The 18,766-nt window shown below is 37.0% G+C and overlaps 2 protein-coding genes across 2 annotated transcripts; both read right to left on the bottom strand.

Annotated features, from left to right (window-relative positions):
• Positions 1-1,796: 1,796 nt before the first annotated feature.
• LOC106409730 (protein argonaute 18) lies at positions 1,797-3,514 on the bottom strand. The gene is made up of 4 exons (XM_048762224.1): positions 3,161-3,514; positions 2,723-3,078; positions 2,216-2,441; positions 1,797-2,128 (listed from the first exon to the last, which is right to left on the bottom strand). The coding sequence occupies exons 1-4, from the start codon at positions 3,237-3,239 to the stop codon at positions 2,010-2,012; spliced, it is 780 nt and encodes a 259-aa protein (XP_048618181.1). The 5' UTR covers positions 3,240-3,514; the 3' UTR covers positions 1,797-2,009.
• A 550-nt stretch (positions 3,515-4,064) lies between these two features.
• Positions 4,065-8,653, bottom strand: LOC106410361 (beta-D-xylosidase 1-like). The gene is made up of 7 exons (XM_013850853.3): positions 8,065-8,653; positions 7,189-7,470; positions 6,215-6,384; positions 6,033-6,130; positions 5,603-5,947; positions 5,104-5,517; positions 4,065-4,966 (listed from the first exon to the last, which is right to left on the bottom strand). Exons 1-7 carry the CDS (start codon positions 8,482-8,484, stop codon positions 4,377-4,379), a joined length of 2,319 nt encoding a protein of 772 aa, XP_013706307.1. The 5' UTR covers positions 8,485-8,653; the 3' UTR covers positions 4,065-4,376.
• Positions 8,654-18,766: the final 10,113 nt, after the last annotated feature.

Genomic DNA, 18,766 nt, shown 5'->3' on the forward strand with positions numbered 1-18,766 from the left:
AATCTTAAAAGGAAAATTTCAATTAGAAAGACAAAACAAGACAACTAAAATGTTTATGATTTGTGGAACTCTAATTTGTATGCTCTCTTTTGTGTTATAGTATTAGTATACTCATCAGAAATGTTTAGAAAAAAAAACTCATAAAAAAAATCATATTTTTAGAGATGTAAAACGCATAATTAGAAAGAAATCATATTATGCAATGTCCAAGGCAATCGACTTATTCACCAAAAAACATTAATTGCACTGATTGTAATTTGTTTACATTGTGCGATCAACTTTGTTAGAGAAAAGATCATACATTAGAAATACGTAAATTGGAAATATATAAGGGATTTGAGTAATATATAAAGGATTTGGACAACTCCACTTACCGCCAATTGGTTTTAAGTTGGAAGCCATGAAACTTATCATGGTATCAAAGCCAGTTCACACTTTGACCCATTAATATGGCCCGGACAGTGGTCCGATCATTCCATTAGCTGATGACCCATAGAAAACTCAATTCCGCCGAGATTGCTAGGAAATAAAGCATTGTCTCGGAGGGGTATGATGGATTTTGCGAGATTAATGATTATATGCACTATTATTTCGAGAGAGGGTGTTAGAAAAAGATCTCACATTGGAAATATGTAAGGGACTTGAGTAATATATAAAAGACTTATGCAACTCCACTTACCGCCAAATAATTTTAAGTCGGAAGCCCATGAAACTTATCAAACTTGATCACTTTTGATTGAATTAATTGTATATCCTGCGAAACTAGGATCATGCGGATTTGTATTGGTTGAGATTTAAGGACGCACAAAATTATCAATTTTGGATTCATTTTGTGTCCATCATTAAAAAGACAAATTATAAAAAGGTAAATAAGCACGCAAAGATTCACTATGATATGAACAAATACGATTATGCGTAAATAGATTAAGAAGAGAATGAAAAACATACTTGGATATTTTACCACAATTAGCTTAAAGCAAATTAAAGTTACCGTTCACACGATTTACCAAAAAGGGAGAAAACGTTGATACAATATTACAATCGGTATTTCGTGTGAAACGCATTATGATCATATGAAAATTTAAAGGCGAACAGAAGTTGGATCTTTAACCCATAGCCAATCAAATTGTACTTTAGATTCAAGTGACTGTCTAGCTGCTCAAAATTAATACAAGCGAATATGCGTTCGATATTATAATACTGAGAAACGGTATATTCTTTTACACACACACACACACGAGAAGATCTAGACCTATATTTTTCACTATTTTGTTAGTAGAGGCTCTACCACACTGTTAACCTTTTTGACCCCACATAAAAGTTTTCTTGGGGCCGCCACTGAGTAAAGCTAAATTATATTCATACTAATTTAGCTAATTGATTTTATGTAACAATGGATCAGCATATGATAGTTCTTTTCAAAGTTAGCACAATTGGAGAGAATGGTAGATCCAACTGTTGGAAACCAGACGACTTTTAAATAACCCAATTCCTTAATATGTTAAATTCTGAAATAATAAAATTACTGTGAGCCTACAAAATTAATCACAACACTAAACTGGCTTTTCATCGTGGAAGCACCGTAGCCTAATAGTTAAGGTTTAAAGGTATTTACATCCAAATCTGAGATTCAAACTTCAGACTATGCAATTTCCTGCAGATTACAGGAAATCCAGGTTTCAAGTCCCGGAAATGAGCGATTTATTAATGCAGACTACAGAAGACAGATAGTATTGTCGGTTGTCGAATCGTCTATATAATATTTCTGATAAATGTAATATCATAATAAATCAACGTTATAAAAAAAAAACTGGCTTCTCGTAAAATATTTTTAATACAAACAACCCAAATTTTGTTTTCCTTAAACAAGAAAGAAGAAACTATATAAAAGTACTCCTCGATTAGATAGTCTCTCTGTAGATACAAAGAGATCGATTTATAAATATTGTAATTGTCAAATAAGCAACATCTATAAGATAATAGCTAAAGATTAAACATTAAGACATCTCTTAAAGAAGCAAGGCAATGATGAACAACACAGTCCCAAGCAACGGTCCAGACCTTGACTTCATTCTCTCATTTCCATTTTCTTCTTCATCTTCGATGTGCTCTAGAACGTTGAAAATGCCTGCATGCAAATTTGAACTAAACTTTAAAACAAGAAACAAAAGAACCAATCTAGACCAGATCAAGACATGGTCTCTGAAATCAAAACCTCGTTCAGGTCCGTAGCTGCAGCCGGACTTGAGGGTTTCACGGATGTTGTAAACGGTGGCTCTGTTGAAGAATCTGAAGTGGTGAACAATCTCGTCAATGCAATTCAAAGCCAAATGTGTTTCGGAGAAGCATGGTCCCTCGCAGAACTCCTCCGCCCTCGCCATCGGAATGTTCAGGTCTCCGTTTAACGTTAGCCTCCATGCATCCTCGCACTCTCTGTAAATCTGCATTTCATCCTCGCACTCTCTGTTAGCTAATTTTTCAGCCAATCAAAACTGATTTATAAGCGGTGTTCTAAAACTCGGTTTAGGCGGCTTAATTCCCTATAAAACATCTGACTAACATCTAGCTATTTTGTTAACATTACTTAGATGTATTCTCAATTGAGATAATCTGAACTAATCCTATACAAACCAGCTTAGAATAACTTAGTTGAAACTCGAAATGTGCTTTTAAATTTAGATTTAAGGTAGCAGATTCTTGTGTCGCAAGTAAAACATATTACGTGTTTCTCATTTAAGCACTCCAAAGCTTTCGCAACTATCTCCGGTGGATCGTTCCCACCTAACCCGCCGCCACCTAGTCCTCCTCCTCCAAAACCTGTCCCTCCGCCGCTACTGCAACCCAATCCTCCTCCACCTAAACCCGTCCCTCCACCGCTAAATCCAGTACCACCACCTCCCACACCTGTGCCACCACCGCCTATCCCTCCGCCTCCCACACCTGTTCCACCACCGCCAAATCCTGTCCCGCCACCGCCTATCCCTCCGCCTCCCACACCTGTTCCACCACCGCTAAATCCTGGCCCGCCACCTCCACCTACACCTCCTTCTGAATCGTCTTCGTCATCGTAAGCGATCCCTATAAAATTTAGATAAAGAGTAATGAAAGCCTACTTTTGGCAGAAGTAACATATGTGGGTGTGTAAAATGAGCAACAAAACCTGGAAAAGTAGTTAAGAGGAAGGAAAAAACGACAAGGGTAACCGATATCCGGAGGTTTCTGATGAGTGACAATGCCATTTTTAGAACAAGAACATACTAGTATAAATCATTTTATATAGTTCCATACATCTATTTAGGTGTCTATCGAGAATTTCAAGACTTGTGGTGCAAGTAAGTAGAGATAAGTCTAGTATAGAGAGGGTCAAAAATGCAGAGGGGAATTTTGTAGCAGTTGAGTACAAGTCACCAACCTCCTCTTTTTTGCGTTTTTACTTTGCCTATTTTAAACAATTTATTGGCTGACATGAAAATAAACCATATTTGGAAGAAGAAGAAGAAGAAAAATCAAACCTAAAAAGTAATCTCAAGACGAGACACGAAATAACCTATTATTCAAACCAAACCTAAAACTCAGATACGAATAAAAACACTTTTTAAAATTCCATCCACCACACCAACATTTTTTTTTTGTTTAAAAAGAGAAGGCATTTGAGAATGCCTCTAATGTTAAATCAAATAATTATTGGAAGAAACAGAGGAGGGTAATGATGACCAATATTCGAACTCAAGGCTTTGTTTTTTCGAACGTTAAGTTACCTACCACAAAGCTATGGTCTCATTGGTCACTACTACCTAGAGGCGAAGCTACATGAAGAGTGGGAGAGCAGCTGCCCACCATGAATTTTATAAATTGGTGTATTTTTGACTGATTTCTTACAATGCACTTGTTGATAGTTCAAATTTATATAAGTATTAAACCATGTTTTATAATTTTATCCCGGATAGATCCGCCGGTGCTACCACCTCACACCAACATGATCACAGCATGTAACATTAATCTTCAAAAATATTGCTAATTATTCACGCATACAACACCATAGAGAGAGAAGAAAAACAAAGAAATACTGTATATATCAAATTATCATTATCTTCATTTTTTTCCTTAGTTTCAACATTTTACAAGGGCCCCCTATGTCTTTCTTATTTTGGGAGCCACAAGTTACAGCAACATTGACAATTGATGACGAAAAATAGAAGAAATAAAACACACAAATCCAAGAAGCAACCCTTTGGTGCTTCTTTTCGGATTGAACCATTTCTTGAGTAATTTCTCAAGAAAATAACCTATATCTCTTATATATAATGTAACATATAAATAAAAGGAAACACTCCACTTCGTTTCCTTATTTGTTGCTTCTTTTTTGTATGGCTCTTTTAAAATTGCGGTTGGACCAAAATAGTATGTTTAAGATCACCGATATGCAATTTATGTTCACCCATTGGGATTCTCCTCCTTCCATACTCATCTACTACACCAAGATGCTTGCAAGCATCAACATCGACTTGAACGGTCCGTTTTGCTCCTGCCGTGACATGAACCTTCTCAAACGCTATCAATTGTTTGTTCACACCCAATCCTTTTATCCCGTTTTTCGGCGGCTCGACAAAGACGAACACCGTGTGGGTTCCGTCAAATTCACCTGTGTTTGATACTTCAACATGGAGAGGCACTTTTGGAAACGTTCCACAGTTGGCATGAGACACTTTGATAGAGTTAGATGAGGAGTTGAAAATGGCAGAGTTGAGTTTGTAGGATGAAACTGATAGTTGGGCTAATGGGTTTTGGGCCAAACTATGAGTGAAGGTGGTGTAACTTAAACCGAACCCAAATGGAAACACCACTGGACCTTTGTAGAATCTGTAGGTTCTTCCTGGGTAATTTCCATATGCTCTCATAGCCATTATCGTCATTGGCACTTTTGCTACGTAATCTTGTGGATACCATGTCATAGGTAGCTTCCCTCCTATCAAAAGATGCATACATTATTTATTTTTTAGCTGCTAAATTATGATATTTTAGTTCGGATATGTGATAAAACTAATTTTACTTTGGTTTACAAGAATATAAATCATAATTGTATGTAATTTGATAAGGACGTACCAGGGTTAACAGCACCGAAGATTATATTGGCGATGGCAGCTCCACCAGCTTGACCCGGATACCCGGCCCAGATGATGGCAGCAACACGTGGATTGTTCTTAGCAAAGGAAACATCGATGGGGCCACCACCCATAAGGACCAGAATCACTGGACCTTTAGAAGCTTGAGCTACTCGTGTAACAAGCTCTTGTTGGTAACCAGGTAACAACAACCCGGTTCGATCTCGTGTCTCCGCCTCTATCGACTGGTCCAGTCCCATCACAAGAACCGTCGCTTCTGCTTCACGTGCAGCCGCCTCTGCCGCACCAAATCCTTGGTTCCCTCGGCAAGCCACGCCTGCACAACCAGCTTGGTGAAGTGTTCTCGCATATCTTGAGATTCCTTGTAACGGTGTCGTATAGGTACAAGCTTTCCCTGTCAAAATAAAAATGTACTCAAAATTTTGTTATTGATAAATAATGTGTATCTCGAATTATTTTTGTTGGACTATCTTATCTACCTGCATAGTTTCCGATCATGGTCTCAGTGACGTCGGAGTTGGGTCCAATCACGGCAACAGTGCGGTGACGCCTAGGGGAGAGTGGAAGAGAACGACCAGAGTTTTTGAGAAGCACAATTCCTTGATGGGCCGCTTCAAGGGCTAAATGTCTATGGGCTAGAGTACAAACATCTCTAGGCCCAAGATTAGCATACGGCCCAAGATTGCCATCAAACATACCAAGTCTCATCTGGACCGTTATGGTATTAGCAAGTGCTAAATTAACGTCGTACTCCGTCAATAATCCCTTCTTCACAGCTCCTTCCGTGAAGATCGCCAAAAACGGCCCGCAGTCCAAATCCAAACCTGCAAAAACGACATGATATCTTTTGTCATCAAAGTGATCACCGGTTCTTGTGGATTTAAAGATCGACGGTGGAAAACAACTCACCAGCTTTAATGGAGGCAGCAGCAGCTTCCTCTGGAGTTGTGGTATAGTGTTGTTGGTTAAAGAAAACATCGACGGAGTCACAATCTGATACAATATACCTGCATGCATTATAATTGAGCTGATGTATGAGAAGAGGTATCAAATAAATCTGAACCGTTGATTATGACAACTTTTAATCTTACCCGTTGAGACGCCATTGACCACGAATGGTGTTCTTTAAGAGATTTTCATCAGCACAAGTTGGCTTTCCATTGACTTGGTTGTATGAGCACATAACACTCGCGACCTTTCCCTCGTAAACACAAGATTTGAATGGCACATTGTACGTGTCCTCTAAATCTTGTTTGCTGACCTAAATGAATCAAAAACGTATAAAATAATTAAATTATTAGCTATCTACATTAGCAAAGCATGTTATTATGTTTTGAATTATTATTATTAAGTTAGAGAAACGAATCTTTTCTTTTGTTATTTGATATAATTTAAAGTATATATTTGGACGAACAAGAAAAAGGCAAGGAAGGCTGGCCTAGTTGGTCCACATGACCAATAAGGATAAGATTCTCCACCATTATATAACACAAGACTACGCATATGCCACATCACTCGAAGTCACACTGCCTATTGGCTTAGCTGGTATATAATGTTAGGCAAGTGCTTGTTTGTGTCTGACGGTGACACGCATGTACATATCCATGTTTACCCATTTGATGACAAAATTCACTTCAGGCGGATGAAAAAGTCTTTTGCAGGATTACGAAGTGACGCATATTCTACGGAACTATAAATAACTAACGACTAACGATTGCAATATATCTAGATATAAACTATTTTCTGAGGTCTAACGACTCTGATCACGAAACAAGATAAAAGATGATAAGCCTTGCAAGAAAACGTATCCAGTCACATTCAATTCATTACGTGGAGCTATAGGTAATTGAAAACGATATAAAATAGCCACTTATTTTTAGAAAGTAAACTTATATATGTTTTAGCAGAAAATTCAATATATTTTTCTGCTCATTCATTATTTCGTTTATATTTTCTAAAAGAAAATACTGAAGTTTTAGTAAATAACAAACCATAAAGTTGTAAGAAAAATAGAGACCCAATCAATAAATGTGTTGTTAGAAAAGATTAAATGTGTAAAGTTTACCTTGGCGTTGAAATGGAAACGGTCGACGCCATTCCAATTATCAAGATCATAAGCTGTGTAATGTTTGCAACATGCGGCGACTTTGAGGCGGTTACCGGCGCCGTTACCTTGAAGTCCCCTAACGTAGCTGGCTGCGTATTTTCCGGCCACGACAGGATCCTCTCCGGGAGTTTCCTGGCCTCGGCCCCACCGTGGATCCCTCAGTATATTCACATTTGGGCTCCAATACGTCAGACCGGCCACGCCTCCATTGTACATAGCTCTTGCCTCATCAGACACCACCTTTTAATTGATTTAAATCATGCCGAGTTTAGTTAATATATTTCTTCACAACACACCTTGGATTTATATTGAAAGAAATATATATATTCTCCGTATATAGACCATATGTTAACAAAAGTATCTTATTCCTTCGCTGGTTATAGCTAGCTTGCACATAATTATTATTTTTTTTGGTAAAAGCTTGCACATAATTATTAATATCGCAGATAGTTAACATATATACTACGTAATATATATAATCTTTAACGAAATAAAATTTCCCGTTTAATACACATGAAATATATTTGTTGGTTTAGAAGTTTGTATTCTAAATTTCTAACCTACCTGTCTGACTTATTCGATAGACTCATATCACAGTCAAATAAAAATAACATAAGTATAAATTTCAAAGGAATAAACATAATAAAACATAAAAATAGAGCATCCCGCTAATCAAACTCTCGTGTACTGACCGCTATGATGTTGATGTCGTTTATTCAAGTAAGGAAATCACAAAATTTAGAATTCTTAGTTTCCAAAAATGCATATTCTTTAATCAGCAAATATTCCTTCATATTTTATTTTTTGTAAGAAAAAGTATTCATTTATTCTCACCCGTCCGATCTCTTCCCATAGAGACTGGTTGAAAGAAGCTGCGGTGGTGATGACCTGAGGGAAGCTGGTGGCACCAGGGAAAGCACCACCGAACTTAGCTCCGGGACCGACGTCGGAAACGCCATGAAGAGCCTCGGACCACCACTCATAGCCTCCAATGCCAAGGCGTGGCACAGCGGCGGCATTGTTGACGAGGAGGCGGATCTTCTCCTGCAACGTGAGACGTCCGATTAAGTCTTGAACCCTAACGTGGATCGGTACATTGACCCGACAGAACCGGAGCGTCCGGGTTAACCCGTTTGCTGGGTTGCATGCAAACAATGGTCGAAGTGATTCGGATGAGTGAACCAAACATAAGAGGAATACAAGTATAACTACGACTTTGTTGCCGAATAATAATGATTTCTTATTACAAGACATCTTATATATGTGTTTTTTATGTTTATATGTATAATATGTGATGTTTGTGTTTTTTTTTTGTTGACATGGGAAAGAAGTGAATGAGTATATATAGGGAAGTTCTTTAGGGAATCCGGTGACAAAGGATAGGAGACTCTTGTTATGAATAAAAAAGAAGATAAAGATAAAACAATCAAGTTGAACATGTTACGTAGAGGAGATATATATCTCAGACTTTTTTGGGTAAAATAATTTACCAAAAAATAATTATTATTTTCTTTTTCCTGCTCTATTTTTTTTCTTGAATGCAAGTTTGTTTTCCTTTCTTCAACATAATTTCTACGTTTTCTCCGTGACGACATAATATAAGTCTATGACAATACCAATGTTGGTAGAATTCTTACTCAGCGTCTCATTTTTCATCGAAATTTTTTTTTTGAACTAATTTTTCATCGAAACTTAGAGATAAAAGTAACGTTATTAATGGAGTTTCATTATTTAAAATTTGGGGAAATTTTATGTTTACCACCATTAAAGAAAAATTTTCGAATTATATTTTTTCAAATTCGAACTTTTTTATAATTTTTTTTTTGAATTTTTCTTTTTTTTTGAAAATCGAAAATTATGTTTGAAACTATTTTTGAAATTTTTTTAAGAAAATTTAAGTATTAATATTTATTAGAATCCTAAATTTTACATTCCAAAAATCATACCTTATCCCTCAATTCTAAACCATAAATCAAGATTAGTTAATTTTAGTAGTATAAGTATCTTTTACCCTTCGTTAAAAGTGACTGTAAAATTGATTAGTGTAAAATGGACGTGATATTTGTGGTAATTTCTCTTAAAATTTTGGTACCGAGAAGAACATTTCAGATGCAAATAACAATCCATGAGTTATATGAATGAACTTTTGATTATTTCACATGAAGGTTTTTATTTTACTTTTAGTTTTTTTTTTTCCTTATCAATCTTAATATTCTATAGCAACAACTATAAGTACTTAGTTAAAAAAAGTTATAAATAGAGTCATGTCCATGCTTGGACCCGCCTGCCACCGCCGTCAGCCTATTTGTTACTGCGACAGCCACAACAGCCGCATGATCTTCAACGCAATAGAAGTCTCAACTTATAATTTTCACATTTTTTTGTCAAATTTGCGACAATGATATTTTCCAAGTTTCTTGTTTTATAACCGAGAGCTCTCGGTCTAGTGGTAATGGAACTCCAGCTAGAGTGCCCGTCCTGGGTTCGAGTCGTTTTGACCACCTTCCCGTCTATAACCGTGCGTGTCCGGATGGAAGGGCTTGTGGGGATTAGTCTGGGCTTACCACTTGGGAAAAGCCCACAGATATAAAAAAAAAAAAAAAGTTTCTTGTTTTATTTTTTTTATTGCAAAAAGTTTCAGAGTGAAACCTAATATCTGTGAACCAAAGACAAAAAACATGTTGTTTAATCCATTCTTCTTATCTGCTGATACTTGAACCTAACATATTTACTTTTATGACACAAAGCTTTTAGGTTGACCAGCACACCGTATGAATGTTATTTTTTACCTTTTCATAAATGGTTTAATGATATTTTAAACACATAATTTGTTTGGATATTTTTAGGTTCCTACAAATCTATCTGAATCTGAATCCGAACCATGTCCGAAAATTTATAGTTACGAACAAAATTTAATCTTAAATCCAAAAATCCGATACCAAAAAAAAAACGATCCATACGTAAATTTTATTTTGTACTCTGTAATAAATGAAGTCGAATTATTTGTAAAATACAATAAATAAAATGATTTAAATTAATTAAAAGGAAAGAAAAAAATGTAAGAAATTACTTAAAAATAGGTAAGTATTATTTTGTACTTGGTTTTAGTAGAATAGATATACTAATAATTTTATTTTTATCGTTAAAAAGGAATTATAAGTAGTTCTCAAAAGAGAACTAATTTTCATCGTCTTCCTGCGATGTAAAATATACTATCCAGTATCGATCTGGATCGCCAAAAGTTAAGTTTTTTAATGACGTTTAGTGCAAATATATATATATAGTAAGGGGATTATTTTGCCTATGTTCTTTTTTTGTTAGTAGTAATTCTACTTTAATGAAAGAAAATAGTCATAGTCATGTCGAGCCTAAACATATTCACAGTGTCATCAAATTTCTAAGTAAATATTTTGGCTTTTCTCTTTTTATTTTAGCAAATAATTCAAAGGATAAATATAACATACGTTTTAATTAATTTTTTGCAATTATATAACGTACAGAGTATAACATTTGAATTACTTGCCATTTTCTTCCAAGTAACAAATTAACAACTTTATATATAATTGATCAGATTAAAATACAAAATACTAGTTTTTGTATAATAAGTACTAATTTTAAAATTAAAATCTTATAAACACATTAATTAATAACAGAAACAATAACAGTATTCTAAAGACAATTCTACTATATATAAAACCATTAATTCAAAAATACACACACACATGATGTATATCCGTATTGTACAATTTTGGATTCACTATCATCGCTTTTAAAATGAATTAGTTAATTTTTTTTTTGAATGAATGTAAAATTTATTCAAACAAAAACAGTATTACGTTAAGTGCTTCTTTGTTTTTATGAAATATAAACTTCCGTACCCCAAAAGAATAGAATCTACTTCTTCATAAATCTAGTCTTGTCTCAAACCAAGTAATCAGCCCTTCTTCTAAGTAATTTCTCTTCCCTTTCACTGCAGGTAGCTTTAGTCTTATATTTTTATCTACAAGCTGTGTCAGAGTAGCCATGGTTTTAGGATCTTCCCCATGCCTACGAGCATTCTTCTCCCACCAAATTGTGTGCATCGCAGCCTGTAAAGTGTATCTGAGGAGGAAAGTCTTGATAGGCGTTAGCCAAGGCTTCGAGACAATCCTTATCAGGTTACTCCAATCAGTAGTGAACTTGTCTTGCATAAGACCTCCAGCCAGGTTCCTCCAAACGTTCTCTGAAAACCGACATCCAAAGAAGAGGTGTGTACATGATCCAGATTCCTCATTGTACAGGACACATTCTGTATTTATAGAATTATTCCATCTCATCATTCTATCAGTTGTCTGCAACCTCCCCTTCAATGCAGCTCACATCATGAACGAGTATTTCGGAGTAGAATGAGAGAACCATACACCCTTACTCCAATGATAAAAATTATAAACGGATAGAATATATTTTTAAAAAGCGTCTGGTTGCACGTAAATAATACATGACTTTCTGCATGGTATGGGAACAAAAGCCACTCGAACAAGTTACAAGAAAATGAAAGCAAAAAATAGTTATATCAGAACAATGTATATCGGAACTTTTACTAAAAAAAAAAAGAAGTATATAGGATCGTATCAACATTTAGTTACATGCATGAAAATGATGTGTTCATAAAAAAACATGAAAATGAAAATTTTAAATTGAAACGTAAGACATAAAAAAGCTGAGAGACAGAGAGAGAAGGTTGTCACGGGAGACTCTCCACCAAATAATAATCATATGCATCATCTAGTGATTCTAGTCATGTTTGCCCACACTTCTCTTTCCGGATTATTATTGATTATTGGTCTATTTACTTCAATTTCCTTGAACATGTTTAGACATTCGTCAGTAATAAAAACATTGACCCATCAACTTAAACAAACGTAGTTTTGTTTTCTTGGATTATATTAACATGTGGTCTAATACAGCCAAATATGCAATGCTGTTTTTGTTTTTGCAATGCTGTTGTAATGAACACAATATACAGACTACTATATAACTTGTAATTTTTTTATGATTATTAAAATCTCCATTATTTGGTTTCAATTAATTAAGAATTTATTCGTTGAAGAAGCGAGGTATCTTCTCTGATTGACAAGAATATGAGCGTTAACAATAATTGATAGTTCATTTGCTAGTTAACTCATATGAGTGTAAGAGAATCATGATTTATATTTTTATAGTTAGCACTGATCTAGTTTGTTAGCATCTAATAAATTTTTAAAATGACTAGCATGTCGAGTAATGCATTTACTATAATATTTTTAAAATGCAAAACATAATACCATTTGAACTGATCAAATAGAACTCAAAGAGCTCTCAATAAAAATCAAATTTAGAAGTTTATCCTGTATGCATATTTCTTACCATTAGACCACAACCATTTAGTTTTATACATTTGTATTCTTAATCTATTGTGAAAACTTTGACACTTTCAGTTTTAGTATTTACATAATGTCGTTTCATTATATTATAATATGTATTTACATCTCCAACTCCACTCTATCTTTCTCCCTAAAATAGAGTTTAGAGTAAAAATGCTCCAATGGTATTCTATTATCTACTCTATAATAGTGTAAACCTATTTTTTAATCTATATAAAGAGTAATTTTTTTTATTTTTTGTTCATCACTCTATTTTTCACTCTAAAATAGAGTATGAATGGAGCAACATCCAACTCTATTATATGGTTACTCTATTTTAGAGTAAACCATTGGAGATGGTCTAATCGACTAACTTACCCAAAAGCGTTTAAACTAATAATATGTTTTTAAGTGTTATATATTATTTTGATGCTTTTAGGTAATTTAAAATTGGATAGACTGCTCAGGAAATTCACTAGATTTTTTTTGGATGTAAACAACAAAAGACAATTTAATTAGCGCAACTAGAGTTATATATTCTGATATAGTGTTCTGTCTACAGTTCGTTTGTGAAAATTCTTTGCCCAAGAAATCGGATCGATCCCCTGAGCAGCATGCCATTAAAGTAAACATAAAATTCATCCCATAAAAATTATATTGTTGTAAAAAGTATTTATTATTTTCTAGCATATGATTTTTTTTTTTGGGTAAAATGTTAAGATTTATACCATTTTTAATTTTTTGAATGTTGCGTACAACTTATTAGAAGCAAAGAAACAAAAATAACCCAAAACAAAGGAACAAAAGGGGGGGGGGGGGAGCAGCACCCTTCAAGGAGGACGGAAGGAGAAGTAGAGTTCAAGCATCGAAGAAGATGAAGGAGTCGAGGCCGGAAAAGAGAGCAACCGGTCACGGATAAGACGGTCAAGGGCTTTCTGTAGCACTTGGGGAGGAGTAGAGGTAGCTGTGAAGATGCGAGCATTCCTTTCTTTCCAGATCAGGTAGACTGAAGATTGGAACACAAGCTTGACGATAACTGCAGAGCTTGAGTTACTTGCTTGCTGAGGTCTTAGTATCCAAGAAACAGTAGAGTGGATGTCTGTTGGAGGGAGAAGCCACACTGCAGATGCATACGGTTGCCACAGCGCTGACGAGTACTCACATTCGAAAAAGAGGTGGTGGTGTGTTTCGAGTCTTGAAGAACAAAGAACGCACGCCTCCGGAACTGATAATCCCCAACGGCGCAGGCGATCCCTAGTAGGAAGACGCCGCAACAAAGCCAGCCAGGTAGTGAATGTGTGTCTAGGAATGTTTTCTTTAAACCAAATTGCCCTAGCCCAATAGACTGTAGGAGAAGGATCTCGCAGATGCAACCAAGTGACCTTGGAGGAAAAGAGATTACCAAAGGTACCATCAGACTTGAGCCAAAGAAACTTGTCCGGTTCGTTCCCCACTATAGGCGCAGAGATTGTAGTAAGCTCTATTTGGATACTCTGTAGCTCTTGAGATCGAGCAGCTGGCATTAACCATTCCCCATTCCTTGTGGCTTCAATAACCTTAGCATTCTTCCTGATACGAAGGCTTCTAGGGGCGTTTTGTCCTGCAAATTGAATCAGAGGTCCTAAGCGTGTCCAGTGGTCAAACCAGAAAGAGGCTATTCCACCATTCCCCACTTCACATCTCATGAACTCAGAGACCACAGGGCACAGCTGTAACATACTACGAACTGTGGGAGACAGTCTAGGAGAATCAGATAATGACCAAAATCTTTCTCTGTGGAACACATGGTTTTTCAGCCAATCAACCCAGAGAGAACCTGATGAAGAGAAAAAGATCCAAACCCTTTTAAGGGTGAACACCGTTCCAAACTCCTCTAGTGGTCTCAGACCAAGGCCGCCTTCGGCCTTAGGCTTACATACATCTTTCCACGCCACCCGAGCTCCTGAAGCTGAGCCAGTATGATTTCTCCATAGGAAGGCAGCACACAGCGAGTCTATTTTAGCATAAAATGTCTGTGGTAGAACAAACACAGCACTCCAGAAATTAACCATCCTGTATATGACAGAAGCCACCATTCTTACATTTCCTGCATAGGATAAGTACTTTACAGTCCAAGATTGGAGCTTGCCAGTAATCTTATCAAGAAACGGTTGCAATGTTGCCATCGAGATTCTCGCAAGGTTTAGAGGAAGTCCCAAGTATCTGGTTGGGAACGTCCCTATCTTGAAGTCAGACATATTACTCAGTGCTGCAGCCTCAGAATCCAAGTAGCCTCCAAAGAAAATTTCCGATTTGAGAGGATTAATATCAAGCCCTGTCATTTCTTTGAACTCCCTCATGACACTTGCAATACCTGTGAGAGAAGTTCTTGATCCATCTGAGAATATTAGGAGGTCGTCCGCAAACAAAAGGTGTGTTACTCTTGGAGTCTCACATTTTGGATGAAGTTTAATTCTTCCATCGTCAACAGCTCTGTTCAGTAACTGTGTGAGAGCTTCCATAGCCATGATAAAGAGATACGGAGAGATACTGTCTCCTTGACGCAGACCTTTCTTGCCACTGAAGAATCCAGCAAGTTCCTCATTTATGGCGATGGAAAAACGTGGAGAAGTTATGCATTCTCTGATCCAAGTCCTGAACTAGGCTGGAAATTGTTGTGCCTCCAAAATCTTCAGAATAAAATCTCAAGAAACTGTGTCGAATGCTTTCTGGATGTCAACTTTTTGCATCGAGCTTTTCAGGCATGATGATTTATTATAGTTCTGAATCAGTTCTGAAGCAAGAAGAACATTTTCTCCCAAGCTGCGGCCTTTAAGGAAAGCAGACTGATTGGAGCTGATACATTCCATGAGAATAGGCTTCATCCTTTTTGCAAGAATCTTGGTTATGATCTTGTACACTATATTACAGCAACTGATTGGTCTATAGTCACTGAGTTTACACGCTTGAGGATCCTTTGGTATTAGCGCAATTGCAGTGTTATTCAAGTCCTTCAACAGCCTGCCATTCCTGAAAAATTCACATACTGCAGCAACTACATCTGTACCCACAATTGCCCAGGTTGACCTTATGAATTCAACTGAATATCCATCAGGTCCAGGGCTCTTACTCAGCGGCATAGCAAACACTATCTTAGTTACCTCCTCAGGTGTTACTTCTTTCTGGATTTCCAGTCTCTGTTCTTCGCTGCATCTAAACGGAAGCAAGGAACATAAATCGTCCATAGTACAAGGAGATTCTGCCATATTGGTTGATCCGAGAATACCTTGAAAATACTCTGCAGCGTGATTTTTTTATCTCCGCAGTTGTTGCAATGAGGTGGTCATCGGCATCCCTGAGATAGTGTATGTGGTTCTGGGTCGTTCTCTGAACCACAGTTCTGTGCTAAAATGTGGTGTCCCTGTCCCCAAGATGATGCCACCGAACCCTGGATCTCTGGCGGTAAAATTTCTCCTCAGCTTTGGCAAGAGTATTTCATTTAGTTCTCTCTTCATGCTCAAGTCTAGCTGTAGCTGGGCCAGGAGCTGTTAATAGCTGGCGCTGAAGAGTGGTGACTTTAGCTGCCTGATCTTTAACTCTCTGTGTAATTCCACTGTAGTGTGTTGAGTTAAGTTTGCGGAGAACCTTTTTCATCAGCTTCACAGACCTGGCCAGCTTAAATTTCATAGATCCCACAATAGACTCACAGTTCCATGCCTCCTTGACCGAATTCAGATACTCCGGATGGTCTATCACATGGTGGAAGAATTTAAAAGGTTTGGTTACCCTTCTAGTGATCGAGGGCATCTTGAACAGACACGGAGCATGATCAGACTGCTGCGGTTCAAGGAAATCACAGAATGCATCAGGAAATTTCTGTCCCCATGATTGGTTAATAAGAGCATGGTCAATCTTCTTTGATATAGGACTGTCATCCTGGTTATTCCACCATGAAAAATTCAACCCGTTAGATCTTGCTTCAAACAGCTCCGCATCCTGCAATGCTAAGTTTAAATCTCCCATGCCTGTAGTGTCAACCTACCACAGCCTACGGGGATCTCGCAAGAGGAGTAGTGCTGTTGAGATGAGCCAATTCTCTCCATAATTCATGCCTATCTTCAGCCAGATTCTTGGCATAGATGAAAGTGACAGTGAAGTTGATATTCTCAGCCGAGATAAAAATTCCACAAGTGATAGCCTGTGACGATGCTTGATAGACTGTTACCGTTACACTCGGGTGCCAGACAACAATGATACGGGCGTTATCATGATGCTCCGAGTTAGATATATACTTCCAGCCAAACGGAAGGGCACTGCTTATTCTTCTAGAGTTGTTGGGTTGTATACGAGTTTCTAGATATGCTCCAAAAAGGGGTATGTGAATATTAATCCACTCTTTGACCATGGTGTGGCGTCTGTCGCTGTTTAGGCCTCTTACATTCCACGCAAAAAACATTATAAATGTTGGTATTAAGCTTTGGTAACCTTGCGGCTACCCTTCCTGTTGTTAACCAGAAAGAAAGGTGACTCAGATTCCTTGACTTCAGTCCCGTCAGTAGTCGGGGAGGTTCCGTCATGTTCATGATAGACATGGACCATTGAGTAGCCCGAGTGTCGATCAAGTGAGATAACCTGCTTCATATTAGGAGGGCTTGCAGCCACCTTTGATTCAGTAGCAGGTGTCTTATGCATCAATTCAGTATCAGCAGCATTGATTGACTCAGAGAGAGCCTCACCGCCTTCAGTGGCCTCATTGGCCTCAATGGCCTCATTAGCCTCAGTAATCTCAGGAACCCTCATTCCTTCTTGATCCTGAAAGCTGGCATCCTCCGATGCCGTCTCTGATGCTTGAGTTGCAGTAATACCATTCTCAGCCTTAGCAGCAGTAGCGTTTTCAATAAGATTAGGAGGTTCCATAGACGACTTGGAAGATACCGCTCTCCACTGTCTAGTTGACCTACTAGGCCTTGATGTCTTTCTACCTTTACTCTCTGCACTTCTTGATCGACGCTTTAAAACAGCAGCAACAGAGTTCACTGGCACTCCTACCCCTCTTGAGTGAGTGGGGGCACTGGGCAAAGTGCTTCTGAGTGACCATATTTCCCACATATATTGCACTTTTTAGGGAGCTAAGGATATGATACGTCAATCTCCACCTCCCGACCACTGGAGAAACCGGTAACAATTTTACTTGGCAGCTCAGTTTGCAGATTGATTCTAACCCATATTTTTGCCACTTCAAAATTCTCCTTTCTTTCTGTTTTATGAGCTAACGAGAGTGGTTTTCCGACTGCAGTAGCAAGACGGCTGAGACTCTGTTTACTGAAGAGCAGGTAAGGAACTCCTCTCAACTCCACCGGAACAAGTGCTATCATCCAAGCATGTCGACTCTGCTTGTTTTTGGATAAAAAGTACGTACGCATAAATATAATATCATATGCTCAGCAGAATACTTTTTATCCAAAAACAAACAATATGGTTCTAATAATAATTTTGTGTCAATGTGTATATATAAGTTGGTTATTGGGTGATGTGAGGGGCCGTATTTATATACTTTCTGTATTATATTTTGGAGAAAACTGATACTGATACTGATAAAATAAAATCAAATTCATATTATTCGTTGTATCTGTTTCCGTTAACTTCCTTCCTAATTGATTAAGACCTTTATTTTCCACGTCGGCACTTGCAATCCACGTCAATTCGTGTTAATCCATCCAAACAAATCATTTTACTGCAGAAAATAGTATTGAAGACATATTCGTATCTATTTCATCTACATAATTCTGGTGTTGCTAAGTGTGTTCGTTCTTTGTAATTTTAGAAACAAAGCTTTGGAAATTATTACTATCAAGTCAAAAGTATGTTGAATAGATCCGACCAAACAATAATATATATGGCGGCATATCTATAATCATATAATATGTTTGAAGAGAGCATATAATCTTTTTTTGATATCCGAGAATTCAATCGATTTTCACTTAATTGATTGATGCATGTTACATGACATGTAAGGATTCGTGGATAATATATACAACTCATCATCTTTATCAATAAAAAACAATCGCATTAATGAAGAATGGGTAACATCTATAAACAAACTTATACAAGTTGAAAGAAGATATATATGAAAACACAAAATAACAGAAAAAAAATAAAAAGGGATAGTTTTAGGA

The sequence above is a fragment of the Brassica napus genome, chromosome C7, assembly GCF_020379485.1.
Source record: "Brassica napus cultivar Da-Ae chromosome C7, Da-Ae, whole genome shotgun sequence".
NCBI classification, from domain to species: Eukaryota; Viridiplantae; Streptophyta; class Magnoliopsida; order Brassicales; family Brassicaceae; genus Brassica; species Brassica napus.

Bases quoted from the DNA above. Each gene is read 5' to 3' on its own strand.
- LOC106410361 (XM_013850853.3), bottom strand. From the start codon at position 8,484: ATGTCTTGTAATAAGAAATCATTATTATTCGGCAACAAAGTCGTAGTT. The intron at 7,471-8,064 runs GTGAGAATAAAT...ATCAATTAAAAG, and splicing joins TATGGGAAGAGATCGGACGG to GTGGTGTCTGATGAGGCAAG. The intron at 4,967-5,103 runs GTACGTCCTTAT...ATCTTTTGATAG, and splicing joins CTTCGGTGCTGTTAACCCTG to GAGGGAAGCTACCTATGACA.
- LOC106409730 (XM_048762224.1), bottom strand. From the start codon at position 3,239: ATGGCATTGTCACTCATCAGAAACCTCCGGATATCGGTTACCCTTGTC. The intron at 3,079-3,160 runs GTTTTGTTGCTC...TAAATTTTATAG, and splicing joins CCTCTTAACTACTTTTCCAG to GGATCGCTTACGATGACGAA. The intron at 2,442-2,722 runs GTAATATGTTTT...GATGAAATGCAG, and splicing joins AGTGCTTAAATGAGAAACAC to ATTTACAGAGAGTGCGAGGA.